At 38.8% G+C, this 12031-nt stretch overlaps 1 protein-coding gene across 1 annotated transcript in view; it reads right to left on the reverse strand.

Annotated features, from left to right (window-relative positions):
- LOC127456305 (UPF0606 protein KIAA1549L-like) overlaps window positions 1-12031 on the reverse strand; it is a 169092-nt gene that overhangs the window by 81429 nt on the left and 75632 nt on the right. The window contains exons 6-10 of the mRNA XM_051724727.1: window positions 9912-10045; window positions 9470-9638; window positions 2431-2490; window positions 2087-2238; window positions 1487-1658 (exon numbers count right to left, since the gene is read on the reverse strand). Of these exons, the coding sequence (XP_051580687.1) occupies window positions 1487-1658; window positions 2087-2238; window positions 2431-2490; window positions 9470-9638; window positions 9912-10045 (687 nt within the window). The remainder of the gene's footprint in view (window positions 1-1486; window positions 1659-2086; window positions 2239-2430; window positions 2491-9469; window positions 9639-9911; window positions 10046-12031) is intronic.

The following is a 12031-nucleotide window of genomic DNA, read 5'->3' on the forward strand; positions in this document are numbered from 1 at the left end:
TAACAAATTGCTTTATCCTTTAATTCTAAGTTTAATGCATATGTGTATTCATACACATAAGCCTCTTTCACACATGCAACCAGGTAAATTACAGGAAAATAATTGGGTTGCCTTTACTGGTAAATGTACCACATGTGCTGTTCACATATGCAATGACCTTCTGTCTTTATTCAGTTTTGCTATTACCATTCAAATATCAGCACCAAATGCTGTTATTCTCTGTGACGTCATTTGCTGGAAATGACATCTACTTGGCTATGCCGGAAATGTAGGCTTCTTGTTTGAAAACATGGCAGGTATTATTTTGTATCTGAATTCAGAACATCAGTATGTTGGTGATGTTTAAAAAATTTGGGCAAATGTTTCCATTTATGCAGTTGCTCGAGACTCAACGACATTGTATGCGATGACTTCAAATAAGACAGATGAATATAGAGAAAAAAATTCTATCGCTAGCATCCGAAGGCGGAGACATCACCGTTATAAATGAAGAGTTTACGTATAGCGTTACAAAGAGGTCTGAACTTTCCCCAAAGGAGGCTGGTAATTTTATCGTACGTAACAGAATCACTTACTGTTCCTTTAAACTGTCAAAAAATGTCTTTATCCGCTGGGATGAAGAGAAGCACTCTAGTTTCACTATCTGACCAATTTATTGACATTTTTCTTACTTCTAATTCACTGGTGTTACGGCGCGGAGTAATTACGTTATCGCCGTCAGAATTTTCTTACGTCAGTGCGTTCTAACCTCGTACGAACTGAAACCAGTAATCTTATGGCTCTGTTCATGCATACCATCAACATGGACATTTATAGGTAATGATACAACTTCTCATTATTGGAAATTGCCAGAAAAAAAATTTACCAGAATTTTCAAAAGGGTAATGTTCACACATGACCTCTAACCTGAAAATTGCAGTAAATTTTCTGGAAAAGGCTCTATGTGTGAAAGGGGCTGTAGTGAACCTGACTGGTCTACAAAAGGCAGCTGCCTTTTGTGGCAGCATCCTTAACATAAATCAAGAGTTCATGGCAAATTTGCCGCAAACTTGCTGCAAATTTGCCACTGACTATTTTCACATGCAAAAGATCTATGCATCGAACTTGCAGCAAATTCGCCACAGACTATTTTCAGATGCAAAAGATCTTTGTGGCGAACTTGCGGCAAAGTGTCCAGTGTTGCCAAATGTTTGCCAAAGGTTTGCTGCAGGTTCACCACTACTGGCAAAAATTTGCAGCGAATCACAAGTCGATTTGCACATGAAAATAATGAGTGGCAAACTTGCAAAAAATTTGTGATAAGTTTGCGGCTTGTTTGCCAGAACTCTAGATTTTTTGTAAGGGATCCTAACTGAGATTGAATCTATATAAGTGACAGATTTGGACCGCTTTACATAGACGGTATGCATACAATTAGCACTCCTCATGTGCAGCACATGGGCAACTTGAATAAAAACTTAAGAGCTTGGCGAACCAGCTGTTTCACCTTCAGCCTGTAGTTGGACAAAATATCCCAGTGTGAGCGCCATGGTCTGCGAGTCCACTGTGTTAAGGAGTTTGGCTGCGGATGTGCCAAGCAGTGGAGTCCCATTCTGCTGGACATAGTAGGTCATCTCAGCTGGGTTTTTTGGCCCATGCAGACGCCTCATACTCACCATCTGAAGTCAATGAAACAGCTTGATCACTCACTGTAGGTATGACGTTATTTGGTAAACTTTCAGTTGAATCTTTTCCATAAAATTATAAAACAGTATACTAACTAGTCATAATTCCATTCTAAATATCGAGGTTAAGTGTCTTGCTCAAGGGCATCAGTCTCATACGGATTTTGTCTCATACTAAACACTTGTCATTTTCAAGATTTTGATGCACAAATTTACACATACTTATTTTATATATTTATGCATTTTCTTTCATTTTGGAAAACAAATGTACTCTTCTAAGAGAATGAATTGGGTGAATGAATTTCTTAGCCATTATCAGTAATATGAGGTCTGAGGTACCCACCCAATGGATCATACTCATAATAAACTGTACACATTAGTACATATCAGCATCTGGGCACCCTTATTCTATTAGGTCATACTTGGACGGTGTAACTGCCCACAGTTGTTGCCCGTTTGAAGCGCATGCCCTGCTGATAGGCCGCCATGAAGAGTTCAGCCAAACGCTCCTCCATCAGACTGGCAAAGCTCTGGTACTGTCCCTCAAGAGACGAGTTCTCCACATCCTGAACCACTGAACAGACATGGAAAGGGATATAAGTTTACTTGTATTTGCTTTATAGGGGGAAATCCTCTCTTCCTAGTAGATATGTTTCTGTATTGCATGCTTGAATTGCTAACAGAAAGGAAACACATTCTTCCTTAAAATAAGCTCTTTCACTTATATGGTTGGGATTGTACAATATAATTACTGAGAGATGATTACCTGTGATCACCCAAAAGGGCCTGGTTTCTACAGAAGTGTTGAGGTTGTGGTACTCCAGAGCTGAAGATGAAAGATAGATGAAGAAGAGAGAAATAAAGCGGGAGAGAGAATAGATAAGAGGGCTTGCTTCCAAAGACAGTTGCTTTGATCATGATTCCAGAGGCTTATCTTAACAGACATTACAGAAAGTCTAGCCACATTTCCCAAAAGAAACTTATTCTCTATTGGATACTGGCAGTGTGTTTAAAGGCATTCTGTCTTCAAGCCAATGTTTTAAATAAGCCTGTAAGAATTTGAACTGCTACTTTACTCCACAAAAATCTAAACCTGAACAGTCATTGGAGGCTAAGATTAGGAATGCACTAATCTGGAATTTCTGAGCCGACCAATTCTGATAACTGATAATTCACAGCTCATTGTGACCAATACTGGTAATGATAATTCACAGCTCGTTGTGGCCGATACTGATACTTCACAGCTCGATGTGGCTGACACTGGTAATGATAATTCACAGCTTGTTGTGACCGATACAATAACCGAAAATTCACAGCTTGTTGTGGCTGATACAAAAACTGATAATTCATAGCTCGTTGTGGCCGATACAATAACTGATAATTCACAGCTCCTTGTGACTGATACTGATAACCGATAATTCACAGCTCCTTGTGACTGATACTGATAACCAATAATTCACAGCTCGTTGTGGCTGATACTGATAACCGATAATTCACAGCTCCTTGTGACTGATACTGATAACCAATAATTCACAGCTCGTTGTGGCTGATACTGATAACCAATATTTCACAGCTCGTTGTGGCTGATTCTGATAACTGATAATTCACAGCTCACTGTGGCTGATACTGAGAATCTATAATTCACAGCTCGTTGAGGCTGATACTAATAACCGATAACTCACAGCTCGTTGAGGCTGATACTGATAACCGATAATTCACATCTTATTGTGGCTGATACTGATAACCGATAACTCACAGCTCGTTGAGGCTGATACTGATAACCGATAATTCACATCTTATTGTGGCTGATACTGATAACCGATAATTCACAGCTCGTTGAGGCTGATACTGATAACCGATAATTCACATCTTATTGTGGCTGATACTGATAACTGATAATTCACAGCTTGTTGAGATTGATTCGATAACCAATAATTCACAGCACATTGGGGCAGATACAGATAACTGATAATTCACATCTCATTGTGGCTGATACTGATAACCGATAATTCACATCTCATTGTGGATGATACTGATAACCGATAACTTACAGCTCGTTGGGGCTGATACTGAGAATCTATAATTCACAGCTCGTTGAGGCTGATACTAATAACCGATAATTCACATCTTATTGTGGCTGATACTGATAACCGATAACTCACAGCTCGTTGGGGCTGATACTGATAACCGATAACTTACAGCTTGTTGGGGCTGATACTGATAACCGATAATTCACATCTCATTGTGGCTGATACTGATAACCAATAATTCACAGCTCATTCTTGCCAATACGATAACTGATAATTAACAGCACATTGAGGCAGATACAGATAACTGATAATTCACAGCTTGTTGAGATTGATACGATAACCGATAATTCACATCTCATTGTGGCTGATACTGATAACCGATAACTCACAGCTCGTTGGGGCTGATACTGATAACCGATAATTCACATCTCATTGTGGCTGATACTGATAATTCACAGCTTGTTGAGATTGATACGATAACCGATAATTCACAGCACATTGAGACAGATACAGATAACTGATAATTCACAGCTTGTTGAGACTGATACGATAACCGATAATTCACAGCACACTGAGGCAGATACAGATAACTGATAATTCACAGCACATTGAGACAGATACAGATAACTGATAATTCACAGCTTGTTGAGATTGATACGATAACCGATAATTCACAGCTCTCTGTGGCCGATACTGATAATACACAACTCGATGTGGCATATTCAGATAACCGATAATTCACAGCTTGTTGAGATTGATACAATAACTGATAATTCACAGCACATTGAGGCAGATACAGATAACCGATAATTCACATCTCATTGTGGCTGATACTGATAACCGATAATTCACAGCTCGTTGGGGCTGATACTGATAAACGATAATTCACAGCTCGTTGTGACCGATACTGAGAACTGACAATTCACAGCTCGTTGTGACCGATACTGATAACCGATAACTCACAGCTCGTTGGGGCTGATACTGATAACCGATATTTCACAGCTCATTCTTGGCGATACGATAACTGATAATTAACAGCACATTGAGGCAGATACAGATAACTGATAATTCACAGCTTGTTGAGGTTGATACAATAACCAATAATTCACAGCTCGTTGTTGCCAATACAACAACTGATAATTCACAGCTCAACACAAGCTCAAAATAAATCATGTATCATACTCTTCATTTCAATACATATAAATTAGAAGTCAACCGATATTGGATTATGCTGATATGATAGTAAGGTGTTGGAAGAAATGCAACAGCGTGCTTGGAGAATGTGCAACAGTGCTGCTTCTTCACATTAAAGCGTGCAACACATGCACTTTAGAAAACAGGTTTGTCGCAAGCAGCCTCACAGTCATGACAATGAGAGGTGTGTGAGATTCTCACTTAGATGTGCGTGCTGTGCCCTAGCTGATGTGCAAGAACAGTTTCTTCCTCCAGTGAATGCTGTGATGCTCCCTGCAATACACATCTGAATGGTAACTCCAACCGTCAGCGAGACACTGTTGCTCCTGAATGAATTCAACTGTTTACTCAAGCAAAGATAGCATATGCTGCAATAGCTGCACCAAAAGCTATAAATATCAAACGGTCATCAACAGATAAAACATTAATGAATGAAACTGGTTACTTTGTGTATGGTTTTACTGTGGGGTCAATAGAGTTTTTAACTGCCCTCTTTTTCAGTAAAAGTTTCTTTGTAAAGCCTGAATCATATGATGACCACACTGAAGTGTGCGGCACACATATATAAGCTTACACTGATGTGTTTAAGAACTTAGTTATTTCCTTATTTTGCAACCTTTCCTATTGTTGGGAGACGCTAGTTTCCACAAGGAGTAGCACAAGATCTGGTAAAAATATGTTGTTTTATACTTATAAACAATGACTAAAAGTTATTAGTTTTATATTTTACCATAGTTCCTGATTCAATTACGTCATTGTTTAATGGAATGAGTAATTCATAAAAAAAATTTAAGTACACAGTCTTGTACTTTTTGTATTTTTGTTCTAATACAGCTTCTATCTACTTGACAGAGGAACCAAAATCTCATAAATTGTTGGCTAATATTATGTTTCAATGACATATTTTAAGTCACCAATAAAATCTTTAAACTGTAGGCCAATGACACGTTTATTCAATGATAAACAATAAACAATATACAGTGGTGTGAAAAAGTGTTTGCCCTCTTCCTGATTTCTTATTTTTTTGCATGTTTGTCACACTTAAATGTTTCAGATCATCAAACAAGTTTAAATATTAGTCAAAGATAACAAAAGTAAACACAAAATGCAGTTTTTAAATGAAGGTTGTTATTATTAAGGGAAAACAAAATCCAAACCTACATGGCCCTGTGTGAAAAAGTGTTTGCCCCACCTGTTAAAACATAACTGTGGTTTATCACACCTGAGTTCAATTTCTCTAGCCACACCCAGGCCTGATTACTGCCACACCTGTTCTCAATCAAGAAATCACTTAAATAGGACCTGCCTGACAAAGTGAAGTAGACCAAAAGATCTTCAAAAGCTAGACATCATGCCGAGATCCAAAGAAATTCAGGAACAAATGAGAAAGAAAGTAATTGAGATCTATCAGTCTGGAAAAGGTTATAAAGCCATTTCTAAAGCTTTGGGACTCTAGAGAACCACAGTGAGAGCCATTATCCACAAATGGCGAAAACATGGAACAGTAGTGAACCTTCCCAGGAGTGGCCGGCCGACCAAAATTACCCCAAGAGCGCAGCGACGACTCATCCAAGAGGTCACAAAAGACCCCACAACAACATCCAAAGAACTGCAGGCCTCACTTGCCTCAGTTAAGGTCAGTGTTCATGACTCCACCATAAGAAAGAGACTGGGCAAAAATGGCCTGCATGGCAGAGTTCCAAGACAAAAACCACTGCTGAGCAAAAAGAACATTAAGGCTCGTCTCATTTTTGCCAGAAAACATCTTGATGATCCCCAAGACTTTTGGGAAAATACTCTGTGGACTGACAAGACAAAAGTTGAACTTTTTGGAAGGTGTGTGTCCCATTACATCTGGCGTAAAAGTATCACCGCATTTCAGAAAAAGAACATCATGCCAACAGTAAAATATGGTGGTGGTAGTGTGGTGGTCTGGGGCTGTTTTGCTGCTTCAGGACCTGGAAGACTTGATAAATGGAACCATGAATTCTGCTGTCTACCAAAAAATCCTAAAGGAGAATGTCCGGCCATCTGTTCGTGACCTCAAGCTGAAGCGAACTTGGGTTCTGCAGCAGGACAATGATCCAAAACACACCAGCAAGTCCACCTCTGAATGGCTGAAGAAAAACAAAATGAAGACTTTGGAGTGGCCTAGTCAAAGTCCTGACCTGAATCCTATTGAGATGCTGTGGCATGACCTTAAAAAGGCAGTTCATGCTCGAAAACCCTCCAATGTGGCTGAATTACAACAATTCTGCAAAGATGAGTGGGCCAAAATTCCTCCACAGCGCTGTAAAAGACTCATTGCAAGTTATCGCAAACGCTTGATTGCAGTTGTTGCTGCTAAGGGTGGCCCAACCAGTTATTAGGTTTAGGGGGCAATCACTTTTTCACACAGGGCCATGTAGGTTTGGATTTTGTTTTCCCTTAATAATAACAATCTTCATTTAAAAACTGCATTTTGTGTTTACTTGTGTTATCTTTGACTAAAATTTAAACTTGTTTGATGATCTGAAACATTTAAGTGTGACAAACATGCAAAAAAATAAGAAATCAGGAAGGGGGCAAACACTTTTTCACACCACTGTATTGCATTCTAAAGCAACTTTTTGTATTGCCTAATCAATGCTTTAATTGTCTGCCACAATAATGTACTGTATATTTTAATTATCTGTATTATTACATTTATGATATATGTATAAATATGTATATATATTTAGAATTATTTAATCATTATAATGTATATTAAATCATTTTATTTTGCAAATATTGATATATGCGATACACTTTATTAATTATTCAGCATATGATGTAGTTAATTCGAAAACAAATTTTAATTGATTGACAGCCCTTAAAATCTGATAAAAATGGTATCATAGATTGATTTAGCTAGATGTCTTTTGATAAAATTATGCTAAGAAAACCTTTTATCAGGCTGGTTCAGCTTATGCACATGCACATTCTAGAGCAGTGAGATAAGGCCTGTACCAGAAAGGCAAAAATCCAACATCCACCATACTACTGTTAAGATTTTTCTCATTCATTTTTCCACAAGTGGTCCGTCTCCTCCCTCTTATACTGTCTCTGCTAATACTCACTGGGAGTAAACTAATGTGCAGAACATATTCGATTTTAGACTGAATACATAATTATAGCAAAATACCCATTTGTCTAATTAACAACCCAGTTTTGCTTCTCCCTCGTTCTACCCCTTCTTTCTTTCTTTCTTTCTTACTCCCTCCCTCTCTCTCTGAACAGCCTTGTTCATAAATATAAAAGTTATAAACATATGACTGGAAAAACTGGGATAAAAGAAAAAGCCTTTATTGGAAATATATATATACACCAATGAGCCAAAACTTTGACCACTCACAGGTGAAGCGAATCTCTTTGATCATCTTTTAACAAGGCCACATGTTAAGGTCTGGGTAGATTAGGTGGTAAACAAACAATCAGTTCTCGTAGCCATCGTGTTGAATGCAGGAGAAATGGGCAGGAGTAAAGACCTGAGCAACTTTGACAAGGGCCAAATTGTTATGGCCAGATGACTGGGTCAGAGCATCTCTAAAACGATGGTCCGAGGAGGGACAAACCACAAACCGGCGACAGGGTGTTGAGTGCCCTAGGCTCATCAATGCGTGAGGGCAACAAAGGCTATCCTGTCTGGTGAGAACAGACAGAAGGTCTAATGTGGCACAAGTCAAAGAAAATGTTAATGGTTGTTACGTGACAAATGTGTCACAACACACAGTGCATCGCACCATGTGTATGGGGCTACTTAGCCGCAGAACGGTCAGAGTGCCCATGATGACCCCTGTCCATTGTCGAAAGGGCCTACAATGGGCACTGGACCTGGACCTTGGAGCAGAGGAAGAAGGTCGTCTGGTCCAATGAGTCCTGTTTCTTTTACATAACATTGGCGGCCGTGTATGTGTGCGACATTTTCTTGGGGAAGTGATGGCACCAGGATGCACTGTGGAAAGTTGACAAGCCGGTGGAGGGAGTGTGATGCTCTAGCCAATGTTCTGCTAACTAAATATCATTGCAGACCAGGTACACCGTTTCATGGCAATGATATTCCCCGATGCCAGTGGCCTCTTTCAGCAGGATAATGCACCCTGCCACACTGGACACATTGTTCGGGAATGGTTTGAGGAATATGATGAAGGTGTTGCCCTGGCCTCCAAATTCCCCAGATCTCAATCCGATTGAGCATCTGTGGGATGTGCTGGACCAACAAGTCTGATCCACAGTGGCTCCACCTCGCAACTTACAGGACTTGAAGGATCTGCTGCTAATGTCTTTGTTTCAGACAACAGAGGACACTTTCAAGGGTCTTGTGGAATCCATGCCTTGACCCATGCGGGTCAGCACTGTTTTGGCGGCACGCAGAAGACTAACACCATATTAGGCAGGTGGTCATATTGTTTTGGCTCATCGATGTATATATACTGTATATAGTATCTAAAATCTTAAGGTGAACCACACTCAACAGTCAAGTCAATCAATCAAACTAAAAATATTAGCAATTGCATATGTTACATCCTATTGGTAGAAATGAGGAATCCAGGAAACACTTACGCTCGGCAGTGATCAGTGGAGGGTAAAATAGGAAGTAGCCCAAAAGCTCGGTGGTCAAACGGCTGAGGAGGTTACTGGCTGTTGTGCCGTTAAGAATGATACTACCATTATGAACCACATAAATAAGAGATACAGCAGGAGAACCCAAAGACTGAGATACGCTCAAGATCTGTGAGAAGAGAAAAAAAAGGGATGAAAAATACAAGAGAGAAATAAAGAAATTACAGTACTGTGTTTCAGCTTCCCCTTTGAGAGCCATTTCAAGTTTCTCAAAACGTCCAAGATTGTCTTATTGCTACACTTAACTAAATTTAACAAAGAGAAAATTCATTTCATAAATATAAATGTAAAGTTTAAAGCTTAATGCACAAGATGCCACATCCCCAAAACCTCAAATAGTAAATGTTGAGTTAATAAAATGTTAGGTGTTGAACTGTCGCACCTGTACAGTGAGAGCGCTGTGCGAGTTGAGCGCTATGGCCTCTGCTTCAACAAAAGCATTCTCCAGTCTCTGCTCCATCATCTGAGCAAACCTACAGGACCTAAGGTCATCAGCCGCACCAACAAATCTCATGACTACACACACACACACACACACACACACAAACAAAAGACATGCACACAAACCAAAGACTTAATACCCCCAGCTGTCTTTTACAAAACACGTGAAGAAAGTTGTGAATATAGTGAAAATCAATTTAGCCAATTTTAGATTTATTAGAAACAGCTTGGCCACAGAGGCAGCTATTACTACATGACTACTTGGACACAAACATGTAAGTTCATCCTCAAGCCTGTTGAAACAGTTTATAAGCAAGCTCTTAAGATTTTATTGCAAATATTAAATAGGTTTCATCATTTTGCATTTTAGCCAAATAATTTTTTTTCCCAGGTATATCTGATTAGATTTGCAGATGTATTTTTTAGGGCACGTAAATTCCTTAATAATGTGGAATTCAATTCAAGCTTGATGTACCAGACTAATGCAGTAGGGGGCAGTCAGCGCTCCTGCTGAACAGGCAGCTTAGCCTTCCACAGACGTGATTTTGCGCTCAAAGACTGCTGGGCCGAACTGGAATTTCGAGACTACATTTAACAAACTTTTCAAACTACATTTAACTTGGCATATCGTCCTGAAAGCACAGCTTTTAGAGCTAGAGGTACTGAAAACTAGTGTGATGTGATGCAACCAAAGTAAAGCGATCCGAAAGCATCCGTCTGACGCATGAGTACATAGACCAACAATAAAAAATACATATAATGTTATGTTTTTGAATTGTCTGAATTATAATAATTATTATATATTTCTAATTATTTTAATTATTATATTCTAAATTACCTTTATTTAGGGGCCTTTCACATTAAATATTGATATGTTATTAATTGCGATTAATTCGATTAATTAATAAGGCACATTATTTAAAGGTGCTGAAAGCGATTTTTTCTTGGAAAAATATGCAAATGTTCCTACTACCTTAAAGATATTAATGAAATAAGTGTCCTGAGATTTCTCACAGGTCTCTGTGACAGCTGTAGACTTTGCAAACAGCAAACAAAAATTTGTTTGCGGACGTTGACGCTTTTCACCTCTCAGTCATTTTGCTTGTTCACATTTGAAGCGGATCATTGAGGCTATGATTAATAATGTTTGTCAGTTGAGGGCGCTATTCTGACACTGTTGAATTTAACAGACACAGGAACAAATAATGCTAATGTTTTGCTCGTTTTTTGTCTCAAAATTATCTTTGGAGGGTGGGGTTTTGGAAAGAGGGGGAATGGCTAATTCAGCAGCTCAGTCACATGAAAGCTTCAGAATGCTAAAATCACTTACAGCACCTTTAATTAATCAGATAACAATTTTAATCGATTGACAGCTCCTTTTTTTTTTTTTTTTTTTTTTCCTTGTCGTGCTCCACCTATATTCAAGGACTACATTAATAAAACAACAGGAATGTTCACAAAGGCTAGTACAGGGAGTGTTTGTGAACATTGTGGCATCCCAGCATAACTGTGTGCTTAGTTCTGATTGGCTGTTCTGTAGCAAAGGATTATGGGTATTGCCATTTTGTGTCTCACCGTCTTGTAAACCTGTAGTGCTTTCAATTAGGTGCTGTTGTGCACTGTGTGAGTGCTCAGCTTGTTCTGTGTTACTTTCCAGAATAAAAAGTTCTTAAGTGAAAAAAAACATTTCTCTTGTCTTAACTAGAAGGGCTTAATACCACACACAGGGTGGCTATATGCACTCCTAAAGTCTGGTGGAAACACAAAATTGAAGTGGCATTGGGTGTAACGACGGTGTGGATGTGCTTTCCCATCCTGTTTCCTGTCTCTAGTCTTCATATTCCTTTAATACTACTTATAATAATAAATAATAATGAATATAATGGTTGATTTCCTTGCAGTGATTTGGTCATAGTGACAGTGGTGGAGTTGAGAGAAACCCTGTTGGATCAGAAAATTCTGTAATGATTTACTCTCCATCATGCTGCTCATTTACTCTTTTACATTCAACACAAGCATACCAGTATGGATGGCCAAATTACTTAATCATTAAATAAATAA

Source organism: Myxocyprinus asiaticus, chromosome 18 (assembly GCF_019703515.2).
Source record: "Myxocyprinus asiaticus isolate MX2 ecotype Aquarium Trade chromosome 18, UBuf_Myxa_2, whole genome shotgun sequence".
In the NCBI taxonomy this organism is placed as follows: Eukaryota; Metazoa; Chordata; class Actinopteri; order Cypriniformes; family Catostomidae; genus Myxocyprinus; species Myxocyprinus asiaticus.